At 41.1% G+C, this 22,660-nt stretch overlaps 1 protein-coding gene and 1 long non-coding RNA gene across 2 annotated transcripts in view; one reads left to right on the top strand and one right to left on the bottom strand.

Moving 5' to 3' along the window:
- The window catches only part of LOC123365060, a 53,564-nt gene extending 42,890 nt beyond the window's left edge, over positions 1 to 10,674 (bottom strand). The window contains exon 1 of the long non-coding RNA XR_006577409.1: positions 10,546 to 10,674. This is a non-coding gene — a long non-coding RNA (uncharacterized LOC123365060). The remainder of the gene's footprint in view (positions 1 to 10,545) is intronic.
- SLC26A7 (solute carrier family 26 member 7) overlaps positions 1 to 21,928 on the top strand; it is a 141,379-nt gene extending 119,451 nt beyond the window's left edge. Inside the window, exons 13-19 of the mRNA XM_045007685.1 lie at positions 2,916 to 3,053; positions 4,546 to 4,594; positions 9,796 to 9,899; positions 10,958 to 11,012; positions 11,099 to 11,202; positions 15,440 to 17,277; positions 19,204 to 21,928. Of these exons, the coding sequence (XP_044863620.1) occupies positions 2,916 to 3,053; positions 4,546 to 4,594; positions 9,796 to 9,899; positions 10,958 to 11,012; positions 11,099 to 11,202; positions 15,440 to 15,475 (486 nt within the window). The 3' untranslated portion in view covers positions 15,476 to 17,277; positions 19,204 to 21,928. The remainder of the gene's footprint in view (positions 1 to 2,915; positions 3,054 to 4,545; positions 4,595 to 9,795; positions 9,900 to 10,957; positions 11,013 to 11,098; positions 11,203 to 15,439; positions 17,278 to 19,203) is intronic.
- Positions 21,929 to 22,660: the final 732 nt, after the last annotated feature.

Below are 22,660 nucleotides of genomic sequence, written 5' to 3'. Positions count from 1 at the left end.
GTTGCTCCTATCCATTCCAGACCCGCCCTCCTTCCCCACTGTCGGAATAGCCGGCAAGAAGGAACTGAGGAGCAGACGGGCCGGCTGGGGTATATAATGGGCGCCATAGCGGCGCCACTCCAGGGGGCGCCAGCCGGCCCGCCGGAGTTGCTAGGGTAAAAATGTTCCGGAGAGCCGTGCACGCGCGGCGCGCACACCTACAATGGAATGGATAGGAGCAACACATCTCGAAGAACACCAGTTACTACAGGTGAGTAACCATCTTATACTGATTCTAACTTTGTGTGAAGACATCAGAACCCTTAACATCTTTCCAGGTTTCTTTCTTCAGAGGATCTCATTGCTGATGAACCTGAATCACCAATTATGGGGGGATCTGCCAGCACCATCTCCATGCTACCGCTACAAAAGCAGCATGTTGGGACTGGTTTAAACTTCCAGCCTTCAGTACCAATAAGAACATTGGAGCTCTCCGCTCCCCTTTAGTTCAGGGAAAGACTGCTCAGACTCAGATTTCTGTACATGGATTCCAGGACCATAGAACCCTACCCCCATGAGCCTTTTGCATGAAGATAAGCCTGGGGAACCTACCAGATATCATAGGCCCAGAGATTATGATTATCATTGGGGTCCTTTCCGTTATCCCCTTCAGTTACTGGACCTGTGGGGCCACTATGACAACCAGCTTAATCAGATATCTAAGAGAAAGCACCAGTACCCACGAGTACTGTACCAGCCACTGGCTTCTACAGATCATCCTATAGTACAGCACACGCCAGCACTATGCAGCTTAGTACCCAACACTTCTCCAGTACCGGAAGATATACAAGAGGAACCAGAGTCTCTGACAGAGGAGATCTCACCTTCTGGAAGGTCCTCTTCATTTCTAGATGAGGTGGTAATACCACCACTGCCCTTCTATGCAAAAGATTTAAAGACCGTCCAAGAGAGCATTCTGGTTCCAATCCTCAGGACTTCCAAGAGAAGGTCATAACATGGTGGAACACCTCCTATTTGAATGAGCTAAGGTCTTTAGCAAGCATATAGACTCCTCTGTCCACACAGTCAAAGATTCCATGGCAATGCTGTGATTACTATGAATTTAGGTGCCTGCAATGAGAAGACAGTTTAGTAGATCCAAAACCACTCAAATATTGAGACCATTCTGCTACCTCTTTTCCTAAGACTCAGAACCCCTTCAAGAGACGGGCCAGACCTCAGAAATTGAGCCTTCATGCTTTCCCTCTGCTTCTTGGTGAATTATCTTTGTGTTTGCTCCACTTATCCTCTGCAATTTATCAGAAGTGTGTTCTCTAGCTTTGCACACCTGTGGAGTGGGCTCTCTGAGCATTCTCATTCCAGTTCCTGCATCTATTGTCCCAATTACTAACCTAGCACAAATCTGATCTTTCAAGATTTAGTAATTTCATGAGTCAGCCATTTTGTACAGTCTGGCAATATACTGATCTATTGTTTCTCCAGATTCCTGATTACCCTTGTTGAGAAGATGCCTTTCGTATGTGACATTTTTTGTGGGTTGAAAATGTTTTTGACGCACTTCTAGGTTGTTTCCAGGGTCCTCCTGCTGTGCTGTTGACATGTCCAGAGGCTGTTGGAGCATGAGGCAGTCTTTCCTAATTACAGCTAATAGTGTGGTTGCTCTTACTTTGTTTTCCTTTTTATCCAGCTCTATTGACATTTTTTCATAGCTTTCCCCCTGTGTTCTAAAAAATATACAGTTGCTAAACATGTTCTATTTCATGTCCATCTGCTCAGGGACAGGAATCTGGTATGTTGCCATGATTATTGTTTTCTCTTGGTTTGTTTTGTAATAGTCTTAGATTCTGATTTCACCTATCTGTAGGAGATGACTCACTTCTGACACAATGTGCTATGTGCAAGCATAAAGAGAGAGAGAGAGAACTGAGACAGTGCAACATGCAGGCTATACTCCTTTCTCCACATCTACAGTGTCCTCTCATCAATCGCTTCCTGAAAGTAGAATTCTCTCAGGTCCTAGACACAATCATACAATAGCACCCCCAATAGGAAGCTGTTTATCATACCATTAGGGATGTGTCTAGAAGGCACAATTAAGCTCATATTACTTTGGGACACCTGGAGTTGGCTCTAACTTGTGTTTTTCTGGCTAGCTGAGGGTGGTTCTAGCTTTATTCCTGTAGTCGAGGATGATATTGGGAAGATCAGAAATGGCTTCTGTAGTTCATAGATGATTCAGCCTTGCTTCAGAGTAGCTCAGGCTTCTTCATGTGTTAGAGCTTTCGATGCACGAAAAGCTCAGTAATTTTATCTACTGGGTAGAAATTCTTCAAGTGACGCTCAGTGAATACCTTTAAATACTTTTTTAATTTTACTTATATTTCCTCCTCAATTTAAGATAGAATCATGTGTGAAGACTGATCAAATTAGTAATCTGTTAAAGCACCATGGTAACTCAGAATTTTCTCATGGGATTGTTGTTTGGTATTATGTAGGGTTTTTAACAGGGCTGCCCAGAGAATTCAGGGAGCCTGGGGTCTTTGGCGGCGGGGAGCCCCCACTTTGGCGGTAATTCGGCGGCGGGGGGTCCTTCTGCTCCGGGACCCGTCACCGAAGTGCCCCGAATACCCACAGCGGGGGCTCCCTGCTGCCGAATTACCGCCTGGGGCAGAAGGACCCCCCGCCGCTGAAGACCCGGAGCGGAAGAAGCTCCGGGGGCCCGGGGCCCGCGAGAGTTTTCCGGGGCCCCCGGAGCGAGTGAAGGACACTGCTCCAGGGGCCCTGAAAAACTCTCATGGGGGCCCCTGCGGGGCCTGGGGCAAATTGCCCCCCACTCTGGGCGGCCCTGGTTTTTAAAGAAATTTCCCTTTTTTAAATCTTAAGGCACTAAGTCTTTCGTTTATTTCATCCCAAAGGAATCTTTACAACAGGTAAAGATAGTTTCAGTGAACAACCCACTAGTATTTCTGAATGCCAAGAAGTTCCATCATGACCTAATAAGGATAATCCAGAAGGATAGTGCAAGCACCCAGCCACACGATGATCTAAACAAGGTAGGTTATACTGCATGCATTAGTAATGATGAGACTTACTTGCATTTCTCTTGTGCATTCCATCAGAAGATTTCACAGCATTTAATTAGATAATGCAGTAGAAAAATCAGACTATACTATAAATTAGTTGTTTACCATGGAATAAAGTTCAAGTTTAAATTTCAGGAGATTAAATATATTTAGTTTTTCCTATTATTTTGAAAGAATATCTCTAATATATTTGTTTATGTGATTCAGTGAAAGATGCTAATGCGCCAATCCAAAGTCCACGGGATGCCTTCCATTAATTTTAGTGAACTTTGGATCAGGATTTAAAAGCCTGATTTTCAAAAGAAATCTTCAGCTGTAGTCAATGGCTGCTCCAGGTGCTCCACATCTCTGGAAATTGAACTCTCAGTTTCCAATTCTCCTCCTGTGCTACTATAAAGCAGGAGCAACTCATTTGGAATCAATAGGGAGTTAGGTTGGTAAAACTGTTGAGAATCAGGCCCTAAAGTAATAACTCTGTTTAATTTTCTGCACTGCTAATATTTTTGGGAAAAATAAATAGAGTATTAAAAAAAATAAATGCATATAACTATGGTTCTAGGGAGTGTCACCAAAGGCATCCTGCTATTCCAATTTACTCACTCATACCTATTCCAGTTTTAGGGGAGCGAGAGAGTTTTACTGTTGCTGATGTTTTTTCTTTCATTACTGGGAAGGTACTACAAAACTATAGTGAGAGGAGCCATATAAGTACCTAGATAGAAAGAAATGCATTTGATTTGTGTCTGAAATTAGTTTAGAGGTTCCGTGGTGCAGGGATTTAGTCTTTTCTCTGTATTAGAAAGAGCTTAACACTGGAACTAGCTGAAATATTTTGCAGTTTTTTTGTAGAAAATTGGCCTTTTTTTCAAAAGATAAAAGTTTTTGCAAAAAATTATCAAGATTGATTTTTTCCATGTTTGTGAAAGTTTCTGATATTTTTGCTGAAATATTTATCATAAATGTTATATATAATCTTTTTTACTAAATAAATCGTATTTTTGGTAAATGAAGAATTTAGAAAATGGTTTCAGTAAGAATTGAATTGAAAATATTGCAGATAATTTTACAGAAAATAGTCCATTTTGAACCCTGTGAAATGGAAACAACTTTGAAATACTGAAATTTTTCAAAAAATTATTTTCCTGTCTTTTCACCAGCCCTGTTTAGCATCCTTTGAAGAGTCATTAAAAAAATACATTTGCTGAACCCAGATTCAGGTTGGTGGTTGGCTCAGAAGGTGAAAGTCAGCTTCAATAGTAAACAGGTTGAGATAACTGGGAAATGCTTGCTTTCTTTATTCCACAAATACAATGGATCCACAACATTGAGTCACAGAAAGACAATTTTGATATTTTTTCTGGACTCTTAATTCTGTTTCTCAATAAGGAAATTGACAAAGGAGGCATGAGACCCGATTACCCTTCCCCCCGAGTACTTATATTGTTCATTGCTTTTGTTTCAGTGTGAACAGAACACGTTGCTCAATCCAGTATCCAATGGAAATTGCCATGGTGAGTTTACCATGTAAGATACAAGAGGGGGTTTCAAGTGTGTCAGATGATTCCAAATTTTCCCATTTATTTCTAAATGAATTTTCATGCCATGGACACACACCAAGTAAAGCATAGAATCATGGCTGTAAGGGACCTTAAGAGATCATCAAATCCAGCCCCCTGCACTGTGGCAGGATCAAGTCAATCTAGACAAGCCCTGGCAGGTGTTTCTCCAACTTGTTTTTAAGAGCTTCCAATGATGGGGACTCCACAACCACCCTTGGAAGACTATTTCAGAGCTTAACTACCCTTATAGTTAGAAAGATTTTTCTTAATATCCAACCTAAATCTCCCTGGCTGCAGATTAAGCCCATTGTTTCTTGTCCTCCCTTCAGTGGGTATGGAGGACAATTGATCACCATCCTCTTAATAACAGCCCTTAACATATTGGAAGACTTACCAGGTCCCCCTCAGTCTTCTTTTCTCAAGAATAAACATGATCGGGTTCTTTAACCTTTCCTCATAGGACAGGTTTTCTAAACCTTTTTTATCATTTTTGTTGCTCTCCTCTGGACTCTTTCCAGTTTGTCCACATCTTGCCTAAATTGTGGTGCTCAGAACTGGACACAGTGCTCAAGCTGGGGCCTCCCCAAAGCCAAGCAGAATGGGACCAATACCTCCTGTGTCTTACATACAACACTCCTGTTAATACACCCCAGAATCGAATTAACCTTTTTTGCAGCTGCACACATTGACTCATATTCTGTTTGTGATCCACTATAACCCCAGATCTTTTTCAGCACTACTACCACCGAGCCAGTTATTCCTCATTTTGTAGTTGTGCATTTGATTTTTCCTTCATAAGGGAAGTACTTTGTACTTGTCTTTATTATATTTCATCTTGTGAAATTAAGACCAATTCTCCAGTTTGTCAAGCCATTTTGACTTTTAAACCTGTGCTTCAAAGTGCTTCCAACCCCTTCCAGCTTGGTGTCACCTGCAGATTTTATAAGCATCCTCTCTACTCCATTATCCAAGTAATTAATGAACTAACATTGCATGAGCACGAACAGTTCCATTTCCCCCACAATACCCTGTCAATCTTCCTTAACTTTGATCTGGAGGGCCCCCTTGTAGAGATAAGAACACCCATTTAGTTCTACACCCACTGAGTTCTTGAGCTCCTTTCTGAGATTGCCAGTACGGGATCCAGCAGAGATATCTCTTCTCTAGATAGGACTCTGAGGTGTGACTGCAGCACGTGTAGTCATACCTGAGCTAACTTTTGATCTAGGTAGCTGGAATAACAAGAGCAGTGAGGCTGTGGCAGTATGGCCTGTAAGAGCTGGCCTGGAGACCTGACTATGTGCTTGGGAGGCTAGCCTGTGCTGCCCCCTGTACTGCTGCGGGTTCACTACTATTGTGATTCAAGCTGCCTAGATGCAAGCTAGCTGGGGTATGTCTGTGTGCTGCAGTCACACTTCTGATCCAGTGTAGCTATACTCAGCAACTGCCAGCTCATTTCAGAAGAATTACCATGAACCCGTCTCAGGGTTCCATGAATCTAACCACAGGGTGATTTAAATTATTACTGCTCTGGTCCAGATTTGATCTAGAGACCTGAATTACTTCAGCCTCTCAACCATAGGCGCCAACTCCATGGGTGCTCCTGGGCTGGAGCACCCACGGAAAAAAATGGTAGGTGCTCAGCCCTCATGGGTGGGCCGCTCCTCCCTCTTTCCCCCTTTCCGGTGGGGGGTCCCACCAATCAGGTCTTCCCCCTCCCCCAAGAACCTCCCACCCCCTGAGGATCAGCTGTTCAGCGGTGTGCCTGAGGTGCTGGGAGGGAGGGGGAAAAGCGGGGGGGGCACTGGAAGAGGTGGGGAGAGGGGGCACTGGGCAACAGCAGGGGGACTTCCCCATATGCCAGGAAATGGAAGGGGCGGGACCAGCCACTTCTGGCCACTGGGACGCTGCTCTGCAGCATGGCAGGCTGATGGCTTCTGAGAGAGCCTGGCTGGGGAAGAGGCAGCTTCCACTCCCTGCCCATGCTTGGGGACCGGGGGCGAGCGAGCCAGAGTCCTCCTCCCCCCAGCACGTTTCTTGCTCGCTCAGCCATGGTCCCCAGCAGCCGAGCCCAGGCAGAGTGTGGAAGCCACCTCTTTCCCAACCAGGCTCTCTCAGGCAGCTGCCGGGCTGCAGAACAGCGACTGGGAGGGGCCGACATTAGAAGCAGCTCCCTCCTGCTCCCTGCCTGGGCTCCCTCCTGCCAGGGAGAGTGGCGGAACATGCTGTGGGGGCATGGAGGGGGGGAGGTTGGTGGGTAGAGACACATGACCTCCCCTTTAGATCGTGCCACTCCAATATGGGGAGGCACCAGTCCTGGGCATGCTCAGGGGAAGGGGTGGAGTGGGGGCAAGGCGTGGGACAGAGGGTAGGAAGCACCCCTCAGGAAATCAGAAAGTTGGCACTTATTCTCTCAACTGAAACACAAAAATCAAATGTACAGCATTTGCTGATAAAATGAGGAAATAACACAGTTGCATACCCTGACCATGCAACAAGATCTGCATCGAGTGGGCCCCCTGTGCCTACTCAGAGTTCACTGCAGGATTGGAGCCATAGTTAGTACAAGACTGAAAAGTACAAAAGGATTAAAACCATGTTAAAACTTTATGGCTTTTAAAGCCATTTACAATAAAAGCAAAGAAAATGGAGATTGAAATTAACAGTGGTACCTTACTTCAGCATATGGAACAAACTAAAAGTTTGTTTTTATTTAAGACTTACCGGTAAATACATAAACCCCTCTCATACCACACCTCATAAAATGTCAGAACATAGTGCATACATTCATAGAGGCTAAGAAAAATTGCAGGCTCTTCTTTATATGGGTGACCTCAAGCATGGATGGAGTTCAGCTATTACATCTGTTGTAAAAAGCTTGTTAGCATTCAGGCTATAGAGGAAAACTTGAATTTGGGCTATTATCTGACTGTTATTAACTACTAACCTTTATTAACTATGTTTATGATGTTCATATCGCATTAGATTGTTTTATTTGGGGCAACTGAGTTCATGGCTATAGCTGTAAAGAACAGCAACGTAAGAACTTTTAGTAAAGACTATGAAGTATTGTAGCAGCATTTCCCTAAAAGCTCAGAAACGTCAACCAATGTGAAGTGCAGATTTCATTTGGCTGAACTGATTCTTCACAGTGTGTAAAATTTGTATCCATGCTGACAGCTAGCATAAGACCTATGTACTTCTTAGATCACTCTTAAGCCCTCTTGTGAGGATTTAAGTGGTGCATAGACCTAGTTCTCAATCTCTGCACAGCAGTGAATTTCACTTGGGTTCATTTAAATGAGAAAGAGAAGAAAAGGTGGACTTCCACTTCTAGAAACCAACATAGTAGCAGAGTTTCTAGCAGCATGAGAATAAGCACCAACAAATAGTCCCAAAGTTCTTCAAAAGAGATATATGTCTGGAATATAGTTGTGGATGTTTGTGGTTATACCACTAACCTATGGACTACATTTTGATTTTAGACTCTGAGCATCACTCCAAGAGTAGCACTTGAAGGAAGACACATTATCACTTTCTCAGTTCTTCCCTTTTTGCTCTAGGGGAGTAGTAAATTACCATTGGCCTATACCAGCAGCAAATTGTAACATCACTGTGCCTACTTAGTTGTGCTAGCTAGTGAACAGGGGAAGAAAATGAAACCAAGGATCCAGCCTTGCCTCTTCCCACCCATTGCCTCCCCACTTACTCTGAAAGGGAGTAAGTATGTGCTATATGCCCAGACCCAAAATCTGGGTGGCCCATACAAGAGTGGAAGGCTGAGGAATTCTTACTTGTTCTTCCACCTTCACTCCCTTGTGTAGGCATGGAGCCTAAGTCCCAGTCTAGCGCTATATAAACATATGTTTATGATGTCTGGAATGGGATTGGTTTAATAAATAAAAAATAAACCTTGACTTTGTTCCACATCACACACCCTGAGCTAAGTTCAGCTCTGGCATAAGCAGCTGTAGAGGATGCTGCCATAGCAATAAGGCATTCTTGGCTTTGATTGCCTCTGGGTTTTAGACTACTCACAGGATGGAATTAGTGCCAATATAAATCCACACCATGCTGGAACTCTTAAGTCCCCTCAAGGATTTTAAATCTCTTTATCTATTCTGTCACAACTATTTAACTTAACACATCTTTATATTCAAGCTCCCATCTTTTCTCAAGTGTTTTGTATGTTGTGGTAATTAACTTTAAAGTTAACATTTATTCACAGTATGGCATCAATAAATGTATTTTATTTCCTACTTTTCCCCATTACGAAAGCCCTAAAATACTTGGTCTCATCCCCAAATCCAACAAAGCAGTTAAATATGTCCTTAGTTCTACATATGTGTGTCATCCATTTGATTCCAATGGGATCCTAAGGGTATGTCTACACAGGGCTAAAAGCCCTGCAGCAGAGCCATGGCTGGCCCAGGTCAGCTGATTCGGGCTTATGGTGCTCGGGCTCTGAGGCCCTGCAAGGGTGGAAGATCCCAGAGCTCAGGCTCTAGTCCAAGCTCAAATGTCTACACAGCAAATTTTAGCCCTGCAGCCTGAACCGCATGAGCCCAAGTTAGCTGGGCCAACCATGGCTTTTTTTATCCCTGTGTAGCCATACTTAATAGGCTTAAACTCAGGCATTTGCTAAAAGGCTTTGCTGGCCTGGGGCCTTAGTTACAGACTGATTAATGTTTATTTGTTGCTTTGAATATGTACAGTGCTATATAAATGCTAATCATTCTTATTACAGTGGACAAGAAGTATTAATAATCCAGTCCATCTCCTTGCCACCATTCCCTACATCTGTTAGAATATTGACCAGGCTAGTTTTGAAATTCATGACTAAAGAGGCTTCCCGCATTTCCCTAGGGAGACTATTCTACTGTCTAATATTTCTCACTGGCAAGACATTCCCTGATATCCAGCCTAATTTCCCCCTTTCTTAATTTCATCCCATTATCCCACTGATACTGCCTCACACCAATTTTTCTACTGTGCACCTGAACTGAGCTATTCCCTTGCTTGATATTTTCTCTCTATACAACAGAAAGTTTTGCAACATGGTATTTTCCATTTATTTTCAGAGAAATGTCAGTATTCCTATGGAGATTCCAATAGGCATTTCACACTTAACAGTATTTCTGTCAAATGTATAGGTGAGCTGTCATTACAGCCATGCCCCAACGAGAGATGTGCTGTAATATTAGACTGCAGTGGACTGACTTTCTTTGACTATACCGGAGTCTCTGTGCTTCTTCAGGTATTTATATACATTTTCTATATACAAAATTGGAGCCAAAGCCATGTTCTCCTCACTCACGCAAGTAGATCCAATGGGATTCCTTGTGTGAGAAAGGTGATCGTAGATTTGATATTTAAACTGAATTGTGTTTACATCAAAAATTAATGTTTAATGGTTTGGGGCAAGATCTTCTGCAATCGCTCCCCCAACCCCCTGCTTTTTTCATCTAAAGCAGATTTAGGGCCAATATCAGCCCTGGTGCAGTTGCATTGACTTCAGTGGAGTGGCATGTACTTCTAAGAAGCCTACTCTTGGCCCTTAGGCTTTTGGCTTTTATTTATGTGAAAATATTGCTTTCTAGCTAATCCATTGGAGTTAGGATTTAGTGATCACCACATTTTGTTCACATCTGTGTTAGAACAGCGCTTAGAACGGTGGAGTTCTGGCCCAGGAATGGGGCCCCTTTGTGCTACTACAGTAAAAATAATAAATCTAATGATAATAGTGATCATTCGGCTATATACAGTAGTTCAGAAATTACTTTCCAAAAGCTAATTCCTGTTGGTGCTGTTGGGATTGAATTTAGCGGAAGATATTTACTGGATAACGACTAAATTAGGATGGCACAAGCTGGCCCTGAATAACTTTTGCTCTTCAGTCTGACCTGCCAATTCTTGATCCATCAAGTTCTGGTTGTAGCTTCCAAGCTGCCCAATTGTAATGTAGAATGGATACGGGTGGCTGTAGAACAGATCCAATTTCATGGAAATTTCCAAATGAGAATAAAGCTGCTGAACATATAAATGAATAGCTGTATTACTCCTAAAAGGGAATGAAGGACTGTTCTTCTGTTGTATTTAACAGTGTCATGCCATACTGGGGAAATTACTGTACCAATAGCTTAGTATTGTTTATATTATAGAATGGCTCCCTCTGGTGTCAGTTTTTGGTAAAACTTGACTCCATTACTGCATGTTCCTTGTTATGTTTTGAATATCTAAATTATGTTGAGCATTTTATTCACAGTCGATGCTTCAAACAATTTTGTAAAATCTTTATTGTTGTCATTCCTTTAGATTTACATGGATTTTAAAAACAGAAGTATCGACGTGTTACTAGCACATTGTAAAGGCAAGTATCAGGCCACAGACAAATTTTAATAGTAATTTAAATGTTCATATTATCTTTTTAATGTTCATGTATGTGTCTTATCACAGAGTCCTTGGTAAAAGCAATGCAGTACAATGGAAATCTAGGATCGGAAAATCTTATCTTCTTTGAATCTGTTTCCTCTGCAATTGGTGCCATTCATTTAAACAGGGTGAGTTTTAAAGCAGTGATAGGTGACATCCAAAAGGTTCAAAGGCTTGATTTGGGTGCTTATAAAAATTTGTCACAGCGTAGAAGTCCCATACATCCAGTGAGTCCTTTGGACACAAACCTACCTTTCTACCAACTCTCCCCCACCTAGGGTGACCAGATGTCCCGATTTTATAGGGACAGTCCTGATTTTTGGGTCTTTTTCTTACATAGGCTCCTATTACCCCCCACCCCCATCCCGATTTTTCACATTTGCTGTCTGGTCACCCTACCCCCACCAAACAACTCACTCACAAACATTATTAATGTTTCATGTTTACAAATGACCACTGGCTGGTGTTCCAACCTCTGGACTTCAGTTATCTGATTCTCTCTTCACGCCAGTCCCTCTCCTTCCTTTAGTGATGATTTATGGATCTTGGTAGCTTTTTGTGCTAAGTTCTGATGCCTCTATGCTCTGGTGCATAATACAATCTAGGTTACACCAAAACAGAGTTACACAGGTACTACTGAGTTCCTCAGCTTGAATTTAAAAGCGGGGGGAAGGGTAAAAGGGGGAACCCTAGGGAAGGAAGGCATTTTGGTGAGAGTCTGCAGATGAGAGAACAGACGATTCTTGAAAGGCAGCAGAGAGAGCTATGTGGGTGTGTGAGGGAGGCTTGGTTCAGGAAACAAGGGTTGAAGCTTGAACCAGTTTTTATTTGCTAAAAAAACAGTTTTTCCATTCCTTGTTAAAAGAAGTATAAAACCTGCTCTTTGCTCATAATGTAAACAGTATAAACCTTTTTTTGTTGTAATGCCTTTTTAACTGCTTGTACACTGTAAACAATGTGTTTTCCCATAGCTTGACTCAGCAATACAGAGATGGCAAGAAGCCTATTTAGAGCTGCCTCCAAGAAAGATTAAACTAGTCATTGGTCTGGGTATTTCTCTGTTGCTATAAACAGGCACATTCTGCTACTTAGGTTATAAATGCCTCCTCTCTCTCCTCCACCAACAAAATCCCTCTTCATTGACCCACACCATTAAAGTGCATTGGTGATATTAGTGTTGTGGATTACAGAATGAGAGAAATATGCTCAGTTCATTGTTTTCACACCATTTTACACTTAGGACTACAAGTCTTAGTGAAGTAGGGAACTGGGGGGCAAAAAATGATGAACCTCAATGTTGCTGACTGGGACAATTACTTGTTATTTTGTCTGGTTTTGCATTTAATAAGAGTGCTATAAGAACATAAGAATAGCCATACTGGCTCAGAACAATGGTCCATCTATCTCAGTATCCTGTCTTCTGGCAATGGTCAGTGCCACATGCTTCAGAGGGAATCAGCAGAACAGGGCAGTTATCGAGTGATCCATTCCCTGTTGTCCAGTCCCAGCTTCTGGCAGTCAGAGCCTTTGACAGGGACCCTTAGCAAAGGTTCTTAAGCAGAGTAAGCCGTCATGGGATAAGAGGGAAGATCCTCTCATGGATCAGGACTGGTTAAAAGATAGGGAAAAAAGCGGTATGAATAAAAGGTCAGTTTTCACATTTGTGTCCACCAAGGGTGTGTACTGGGACCAGTTCTGTTCAACATATTAATAAATGATCTGGAAAAAGGGGTAAACAGTGAGGTGGCAGAGTTTGCAGATGATATAAAATTACTGAAGATGGTTAAGTCCAAAGCTAGCTAAGAAGAGTTACAAAGGGATCTTATAAAACTGCATGATTGGGCAACAAAATGGCAGATGAAATTCACTGTTGAAAAATGCAAAGTGATGTGCGTTGGAAAACATAATCCCAACAATACATACAAAATGATGGGATCGAAATTAGCTGTTACCACTCAGGAAAGAGACCTTGGGAATCATTGTGGGCAGTTCTCTGAAAACATCTGTTCAGTGAGCAGTGACAGTCAAAAAAGCTAACAGAATATTAGGAACTATTAGGAAATGGATAGATAAAACAGAATATATCATAATGCTACTATATACTCACACACCTTGAAACTGTGTGCAGTTCTGTTTGCCTTATCTCAAAATAAAAAAAAAAAAAAAAATATATATATATATATATATATTTGAATTGGAAAAAGTACAGAGAAGGGGAAAAATGATTAGGGGTATGGAGCAGAGGAGAGATTAAAAGAGACTCTTCCTCTTAGAAAAGAGATGATTGGGCGGGGGGGATATGATAGAAGTCTATAAAATCATGACTGATATCGGAGAAAGTGAATGTGGGAGTGTTATTTACCTCTTCACATAACACAAGAACCAGGGGTCACCCAATTAAATTAATAGGCATCAAGTGTAAAACAAATATAAGGAAGTACTTCACACAATGCACAGTCAACCGGTAGAACTCATTGCCAGGAGATGTTGTGAAGGCCAAAAGTATAACTGGGTTCAGTAAAGAATTAGAGAATTTCCTGGAGGATAGGTCCATCAATGGCTTTTAGCCAAGATGGTCAGGGATACAACCCCATGTTCTGAGTGTGTTACGTTATGAAACATAATGCTTTGTACTTACAAAGCAACTTTCATCTGAGGCTCTCCAGATGCTTCAACATTAATTAACCCTCAATACACTCTTATGGGATAGATAGGGAGGTCAATTGACTTGTTCAAAGCCACAGAGGCAGTTGGTGGCAAGCTGGGAATAGAATCCTGATCTCCTGATTTCCATTGTACTGCATTGCTTTTACCACCCTCCTCTAGTGATGCTGCAAAATGCAAACATTTCAGAGATGCCTTAAAAAGCTTGAATGGGCCCCCAAAAACTTGGATCCTGGACCAAGTTCCCAATCTGAACCAGGAATTGATCTTTGTTATCTACCTCCACCACTATATCTGGGCTGCTGCTGACCACTCATTTGTCCTCCCTATAATAGGGATTATCTTCCTAAAGAGACTGATAAAATTTGCCCAGATGTTCACCTTCTAGCTCCTCCCTTCTCTTGATCGCCTACTTACCATTAATTTGTTAGAATCTCACAGACCCTAGTGCTATCTGCTCCAACCAACCACTCCCTTCTCTACTGTGAGCCAGTTGCACTGTGGCCATCAGAGTTACTGTTAAAAACTCAGTGTTTGCCAGATAGATCCTATGTAGTTACTACAGAGTTATTTCTTGTTTTGTGTAGGGGAAAACTGTGGTAGCTACTGGTAACTGTTGGCAAATGTGAACTTTTGAATGGCAACTATTGCATTTTGTAATATTTCCCACACTTAATTGTACTTCACAGTACATTGCATGCCTAGGAGCTACCCCGAGGTGTGTAAGATCACAGTGCAGCATTGTGGTATTCATCATAGTCAGCTGTTCATCACGGCAGGGGGAAGGAAATAGGATGGAATACTTGAGGAAAGGGAGATAGGGGTGTAGAGTGACAGGAGGGGCACATACTGGGCAGGTAGAATGTTGAAACTTACTAGATTAGATTGTGCCTTATGCATTAGTCAAGGACTCTTCACCTTCCTTCCTCCACTCTTCCTGAGCAAGGAACTGGGCCAGTTAAAAATGGCCCAGACGAGCCAAGGAATTCTCAAAGGGCTTGGAAAATGTTCAGGCACAATCTGTCCCCAAGATCCTCCAGAGTGTTGCAGCTCCACATACACACACCCCCAACTCAGGCCAGTGGCTAAATGCTACAGTTGGCCCATTATACTTAACTTGTGTGAAGGAATTTCAAACCTCAACAGAGAGCATCCAGTTTACTGGAATTAGGTGTCGTGATATGTTCCTTGTTCTCATTACTCCTGGGGATGGGAGAAGATGGCAGAGAAGTAGTATGGGGGGGGGGAAGGGGAGGTGAGGAAGACACCACTGGTAATGGAGTAGGAGCTCCTACTGACGGAAAGTGTCTGTGGTCTATTTTACGCTTAAGCCTCTGCAGGACAGAATAGTCCTGCACTGTTAGGGAGGTGGACAGGCTGGCATAATGGTTACCTCCCACATCAAACTCTGTCATTCTGAAATATCAAGGCTCTTCCACATATATCTGGTTTCCAGCAGTGATGTCATACGGTCTGAATTTCATTAATGATGCCAAAAGGCTTGTGGCTCATCCGTTGTTTTGTTTATAATGAGGATGAGCTGGATAGCCTTTGGATTTATCTCTCTTTGCAGTGCTTGATGTAGATTTTTATATTAGGTACTTGCTTTCCTACTGTTTCATGTGCTATGCACTCACAATGTGGATGATAATTTGGTAATACATGATAATAAGGTGAACCTTTCTGTTTCTTCAATTTTAGAATTTCAGCAAACTCAGTGATCACAGTGAAGTGTGAAGTCTACATGACGCAGTGTGGCTATTTTGATCTGCTAACATACAGAATGAACTACGCCATTGCTTTTCCTTACATCTTTTTTCATGAGATCATGTAGGTAGTATTTTGTATGCCAAATATGTTTAATAGACATCAATGCTGCCAAAGATTTCTCTTCAGCTACTGCTGCTGAGAGAGTGTTCATACAATGGATTGTTCTATTGTGGATATATATAGTATTTTTGTACACGTTTAGATACAAAATATTAGAAAGCAGACATGGGATATCAACCTTTTATTACAGTGATTTATATTGTTTTAGCTCATTCTATAGTAACTTAATTTGTAACGCACAACTATAGTTTTGTGTATGGAAGAGTAAGACATTATGAACTTTTGCAAATGATCTGTAGTCACTGGTGCGGTATATGCAGCATACCATATACAAAACCCAATTTTGTTTCAAATATCTGCTTTAATCCTTTTCTTCTTAAAACCAAACACATGCAATAGCAACATCATATTGTATAACCCTGTGCACTTAACCCAGTCCTGCATTTCTTGCACACTTAATTCTTGTATACTATTTAATGCCTAATGGGAGATCAATGGGAATTTTGGGTGTGCAAAGAATATACTGGCTTAGTACATATTATCATGTCTCCCTCCAGAGACCGGTGCCAGTGACTATTACAGCTTGCTGTTTTGTTAAACCAAAGGAGTTCTTTAGTTCAAGTGGAAGAAGAGGCTTTTACTTTTGGTTCTAAAGGTCCCAGGTTTGATCCTCACTGATGCATGTGGAGTCTGCATACATATGTGACTCTGGCTCAATACACAATCTCAGGCCCAAGAATATTATGGGCCACACTCTCAATTTTTATAAATCCACATAGCTCCATTGACTTTAATGGAACTGCACAAATTTACACCACTTGAGGATCTAGCCAAAACATCATATCGTGGAACAGATTTTCAAAAGTAGGCCTAAAATTCCACATGCAGGACATATATTTTAGTGGGCAAATGAGCAATTGCCCACTACACAGGTGGGATAATGGTGTGTTCAGCTGCCCAGTTGCACATGTAAAGGTGGGTCTTTGTACATAGAAGCAGATGCATGAACATTTTTGGGCCAGCAATTTTGAAAGTTTGGCCTTGTAAATTCTGGGCCAGATTTACTGGAGTAAATCAGTGTGCGCTGGAGTAGGGCAGTGTACAGTGTAATCTGCCCCTCTGTGAAACTGAGAAATTGGCCTAATTTATTATTAATCTTATGATTAAAAAATGAAGTGATTACTAGAGTGCACTGATAGCTATGTGTTATCTAGTTCCTTCTTGCTAAAAGTAAATGTTAGTGTCATTAAATTAAGTCCCCAAAGCATTGCAAAATAAGGCAAGATGACTCTTTGTAGCTAGTCTGAGGTACCTTCAGTGCTTTATTTACACTTTACTGATTTGCTTTTTAGTCAGAAGTACTGAAGTCTGTCTCTCCTAAGAGATTATTGGTTCCACATCACAGAGACAGCACCCACTATTTAATTTTCAGGTAGCTCGTTTATATTGTAATGTACTGGATAGTGTGTATGTATATGATTGCTCCTTTACTGGATGGAATCACAGCTGCTCCACTGTTTGTTATTGGCGCTAACCTGTTAACAGTTAAAGGAAATTCTCTTTTAGTTCAAGTGCTGCTGCTTGTTAGGAATCTGTCCTTCTGGACCGGAATCATCTGAGTTCTCTCTCTGTGTTCCAAATGGCCATGATATGCAGCATAGAGACAACCAGGAGAAGCGGGGAAGGAGAAGGGAAGAAGAGGGCAACAGGTATGGATGGTCACAGGACCTCAAGGGGTAGGCATCTCACGTCGAGGGAGAGGTAGCCCCACTGGGGGACTAGTCACTCAAACCTCAGAAGAGGCACACCAAAATGTTTATGAACCTGTCAGAGAACTAGGTTTGAGATTTGTGCTGGCTCTGCGTTTCATCACAAAAGGTTTGAGATTTTAACATAATTTTTCATCAAATTTTTAAAATTTGCTTAAAAAACAGGGAAAAAATGACAACATTTTTGCCACAATGGTTTCTTGTTTCAATCAGCCCAAAGTTGTTCTACTTGTTTGAGGTCTGACTGGAGTTTCATTAAAATTTGCAATATGTTATAGATTGTTGTAAGCAGCTGTGACAGTCGAGACCATAACACACAAGTCACATTACAACTGAAAACAATGTGCAATATAGAGGAAGATTATTCCAAAAACATTTACAACATACAGTGCTGCTGTGTATTTATGTATCTGTGATACACACAGAATAAAAGACAAATGCACTTACATAAAAGGGTCCAAGAAACCACAGTTCAAATATGTATCTTGAAATATTTTGGATAATGCTGTTTATGGTTATAGGTATTGTGTGGTATTTGTTGATCTGTGAAACAACTGCAGTAAAATGTGAGGGTCCAGTAAGTTATATAGCCCAGCATGAGCCTACTTAAAAAAGAGAAAGCAAGAGGAAACGGGAGGGCATATATTCCCCACACCACTCTCCCAGTCTCACTCCGAGCTGTGGTTTCCTTCCCACATCGACCTAAAGGAGTAGGGAGGGTGAAAGGAAAGTGAGCAGGACATATTACTTCTAAGAGTCATTTTGGCAAAAGAGAGAGAATGGTAGTGTCAGGCTGCCCTGTTCAGATGGAAGGGAACAGGCAAGATCAAAGTCCAGGGAGCCAGTTCCTGGCAGCAGTGTCTGGCTAGACTTTCCCTGCTACACCAACCCCAACCAGTTATCTCCAGCAGATGTGTGTGTTGCAGGAGGCTAGGGAGTATCACTGGTTCCTGACCCTCTGCATGTCTATGCCAAGGATGGCTTTTCCCTCATTTTTGTTCTGTCCCTTCACCTGATTAATAAAGATTTTGGGAAATGGAGGTGTATAATTCTGTATTTCACAGGATGTAGGGGAATCCTGGAGTTGTTTCCCTTAGTGCCTTGCAGATGGTCAGAAGTTTCTTAGTCAGACTTCATTAAGGTTGCATTTATAAATGGTTTGTAAAGGGTTGATTAATAAATGTTAAAAGCATGTTACAGGCATGAATAGTATGTTCTACAAGTAGTTGTAAGTACATCAGTGGAAGATCAGTGTTCTAGATGGTTGCAAGCAACCTGTTACCTTGTTGAACTCTATAACAGTCTGTAACAATTGATTAATTATTTACTAAATCAGCTATTAATAATTTATTAACTCTTTGTAAACTATTATTAAATGTACCCTTAATTGTGGAAGCACCACTTGTAGTTCTGTAGTTAAGTTTTGCACATAAGCAAGAGGTTGATCCTCTTCTTTATCTATGAAAGATGCAGCATCTCCTCCCCCAAACTACAGCATTTACTCTTTGATACAGAGTGCATTTTCTGAGAACTTTAAAATAAATTGATTAATGAGTTTAACTCATTTAAAAAAGAGGGGTTATTTAAGAAATTCAGCACTCAGCATCAGAACATTTTTTGTCTTGAAGTATCTTAATAATGGAACAACAAACATGCTTTAAACTTCCCTTATTGTTAAAACTCCCTGAAATCTTCTGCATAAGATTAATTTAAAAACATTTGGTAGGATTAATGGTCATTTCTCCTTGTTATTCTTCATAACTAGAAGATCCTCTTATAACAGGTGCTAATGAATAACATTCTACTACAGAGAATTTAACACAGAACTACCCTCTTTCAAAATAGTTTCCATTTCATTATTTTCAGTGAGACTAAGGTAATGCCTTGCTGTATGCAGTCTTCTTGTAGCTGTGTTGGTCCCAGGATATTAGAGAGACAAGGTGAGTGAGGTAATATCCTTTATTGGACCAACTTCTGTTGGTGAGAGACAAGCTTTTGAGCTACACAGAGCTTTTCAAGTCTGGGAAAGATACCCAGAGGGTATGTTACTGTAGTTTAGACACCTGCAGCTGGCCCATACCAGATGACTTGGGCTCGTGGGGCTTGGGCTAAGGGGCTGTTAATTGCAGTGTAGACATTTGGGCTTGGGCTGCAGCCCAGGCTCTGGGACCCTTAACCCAAGCCTCACAACCCTGAGACAGCTGGCATGGGCCAGCCGCAGGGTTTTAATTGCTGTGTAGACATGCCCAGAGTGTCAGAGCTAAATACAAGATTGAACAGATAGCTTAACATAAGTAATTTTGCACATATTTTAAGGGACCATTCAAGGTGAAGTGGCCCATTAGCACCCCTGTAGTCATAGGATTAAAGGAGATTAGTGGGTTACATATTGTTGTAATAAACCATAAATCCAGTGTCTTTATTAAGACCATGATTTTTAATGTCTAGCAAAGTTATGAATTTAAGCTCCCAGGCTTATCTTTTGAAAGTGTTGTGCTGGTTTCCTTTGAGGATGAGGACTGATAGGTCATATATTGAGTGATCGCTTTGTGAAAAATGTTCACCCACAGGTGATGGGGTGTTTTGTCTTTTGTCATTTGTCTTTTAACAACTACGACCCACATTCGATAGGGACCTCATCCTGAAGGAAATCTTTCTTGAACCCCCCTCTTCTGGCCTGCAAACAACCCCCCTAACCTCTCCAAGCTCATCATCAGAAGTAAGCTGCCCACAGACCAGGACACATCAACTCAAAGTGGTGCCAGACCCTGGCAGAACAACAGATGCAAAACCTGCAGGCATATCTCCACTGCTACAATGATCAATTCACCTTTTAGGATTCAGGGGTTCTTCACGTGCATATCACAACATGATGTACCTCAACCAGTGCACTAAAAACCCCGGTAACAACTGCATGGGTGAAACCAGACAATCACTACTCTCTTGAATGAACTCACACAGGAAAATGATAAAAGACAAAAACACCATATCACATGTAGGTGAATACTTTTCACAAAGCGATCACTCTGTGTCTGATATATCAGTCCTCAAAGGAAACCTGCACAACACTTTCACTTTATTATAGATTATCATCTGTCTTCCCCAAGGCCAGCTAACAGGATGCAGCAGAACTGAGACATACATGCTCATAAGCTTCAGTACAAGACTGCAAACTAGCTTCCCCAAAGTTATTCAGCTGACTCAGCAGCGTTTAGTGGGTGAAATTCACTCCTATTCAGAGGGTCAGTACAAAGTCTATACACTATTTACTAACTTTTAGTGGTTTATTGGCCTTGTGCTGGCCCACTGCACATGGGTGAATTTTATCCAGTAGAATGAAGGGACTTAGTTATTGTGCCTGTTGAGCCAGACAGTCACTTTTTCATATTCTAGCCTTATCTGAACACCCCTGAAACACCTGGGGACCTGCCACTATATTAGGTAATAGGGTTTTTAGATAAGTGAGGTTTGGATAAATGAGTTTGTCCTGCAGTCTCAGTGAAGACATTATCCTCCGAGGTGCTGAATTCCCTCAACTCCCATTCAAAGGCATTTCAAAGGGAGCTGGGGTCAACAGGCTAGGGGAAACTTCATGTTTACTAATAAACAAGTAAAGGAGGCATATAAAAATTAAGCAAGGGAGGCCCTTGGGTGCTAAGCACCTTTAAAGATAAGGTCACTTATTTAGTTGTCTAAATATTAATTTAGATGCCCAACTTTGCAGTCCCAAGTCTCAAAGCAGTAAACTTAGACTTCATTTAGCTTATGAAAATCAGTAGTACAGTATTTAGAGTTTTGATATGTGTCAATTTATAGGAGGCCATTGACTTGTGTTTGTTTTCAAGAGGAGGTTAGTATTTTCAGAGCTCTTATATTTATTTGACATTTTGCATTAATTCCAAATCCCCATAATTTGAATTATGATTTTCCCCTCTTAGAATGTGTCCTTCAACACTTTTTTAAAACACAGGTATCAGCTTCTACTTCTTAAAGCGTTAGCATTTCACTCATTCCAAAGCAAAGCAAGTGAAGATTAAAAAAAATAGAATTCAAAACCAATGTTAAGAAACAAACATGGTGACAATTATAAATTAGGCATAAAATATGTAATAAGGGGAAGATTGTTAACATTATATTTATGCAAATTAAATGGCCTTAATTTTCATCATATATCTTTCATTTTAAAGGTTATTTGCCCTCATTCTATGATTCAAGTGTCACAAGGTCTGGCTTTAGCTGCTTTGCCATAATTTATTTGACAGCTCTATATGCTATAAATATATAATGTAATGAGGAAAGGTATCTTCATTGCTTAATGAAAACCTTAATGTGTCAATAGTGTGTACGGATATTGTTTGACATTTACTGGTTACCAAAATAAATTAATGAATTGTTGAACATACCGTATGCCTTGAAAATAATGCACTCCTATGCAGGGAAGCATACTTCCCTCTCTACAGAAAGTGCTCTCTCATAAATAAATGAATGAGTGCAGTTCCAGTCTGGATGTTAAATGGTGCTTTCATCATTAAGATGGATTTTTAGTAAAGATCACATAATCTGCACATTCCCGTACGTTTTACAATACATTTAACTGGGATTTTTTTTGTTTGTAATATTTTGTATTAGCCTATGCAACAATACATTTATATGGAAATAAATTGAAACATGGGAATTTACAAGTGGAAGGTGAAAAATGTCCTCGTTATTTCAATACTTAACAGGTTTTACACTTTGTCCTAAACACTCTGTAATGAGTGCCTTCTTTAGCCTCATAATGTATTAAATCTTATTAAGGATATAGAAAAGTTGCACTGTATCCAGAGGATCTGCTTCCTCATGGGTTGCAAGGAAACTCTCTTGATAGATATTTCTTTCTGCCTCCAAATAACCAAACACAGAAATCTTGGGCCAGGTTTTCAAAATGTGGCCTCTGTTTATTCATGCACAGTTTGCACATAGTCATTTGTATGTGCCATTTTCTTTGCACTATTGCTTCTGGCTGCAGATGCTAGAGACTGTATATGCAATAGGGAATAGGCTACTTCATCTTGATTGAATTGGCCTCCTTAGCACTGACCCCCCACTTGGTAAGGTAACTCCCATCTTTTCATGTGCTGTAATATATATATATATATATATATATATATGCTTACTGTATTTTTCATTCCATCCATCTGATGAAGTGGGTTCTAGTCCACGAAAGTTTATGCCCAAATAAATTTGTTAGTCTCTAAGGTGCCACAAGGACTCCTCTTATTTTTTCTGATACAGACTAACACGGCTACCGCTCTGAAACCTATATGCAGTTTGTATATGCTAA

The sequence above is a fragment of the Mauremys mutica genome, chromosome 2, assembly GCF_020497125.1.
Source record: "Mauremys mutica isolate MM-2020 ecotype Southern chromosome 2, ASM2049712v1, whole genome shotgun sequence".
Lineage (NCBI taxonomy): Eukaryota > Metazoa > Chordata > Testudines > Geoemydidae > Mauremys > Mauremys mutica.
The sequence above is the reverse complement of the archived record's forward strand: the minus strand, read 5'-3'. Positions and strand labels throughout refer to the sequence as shown.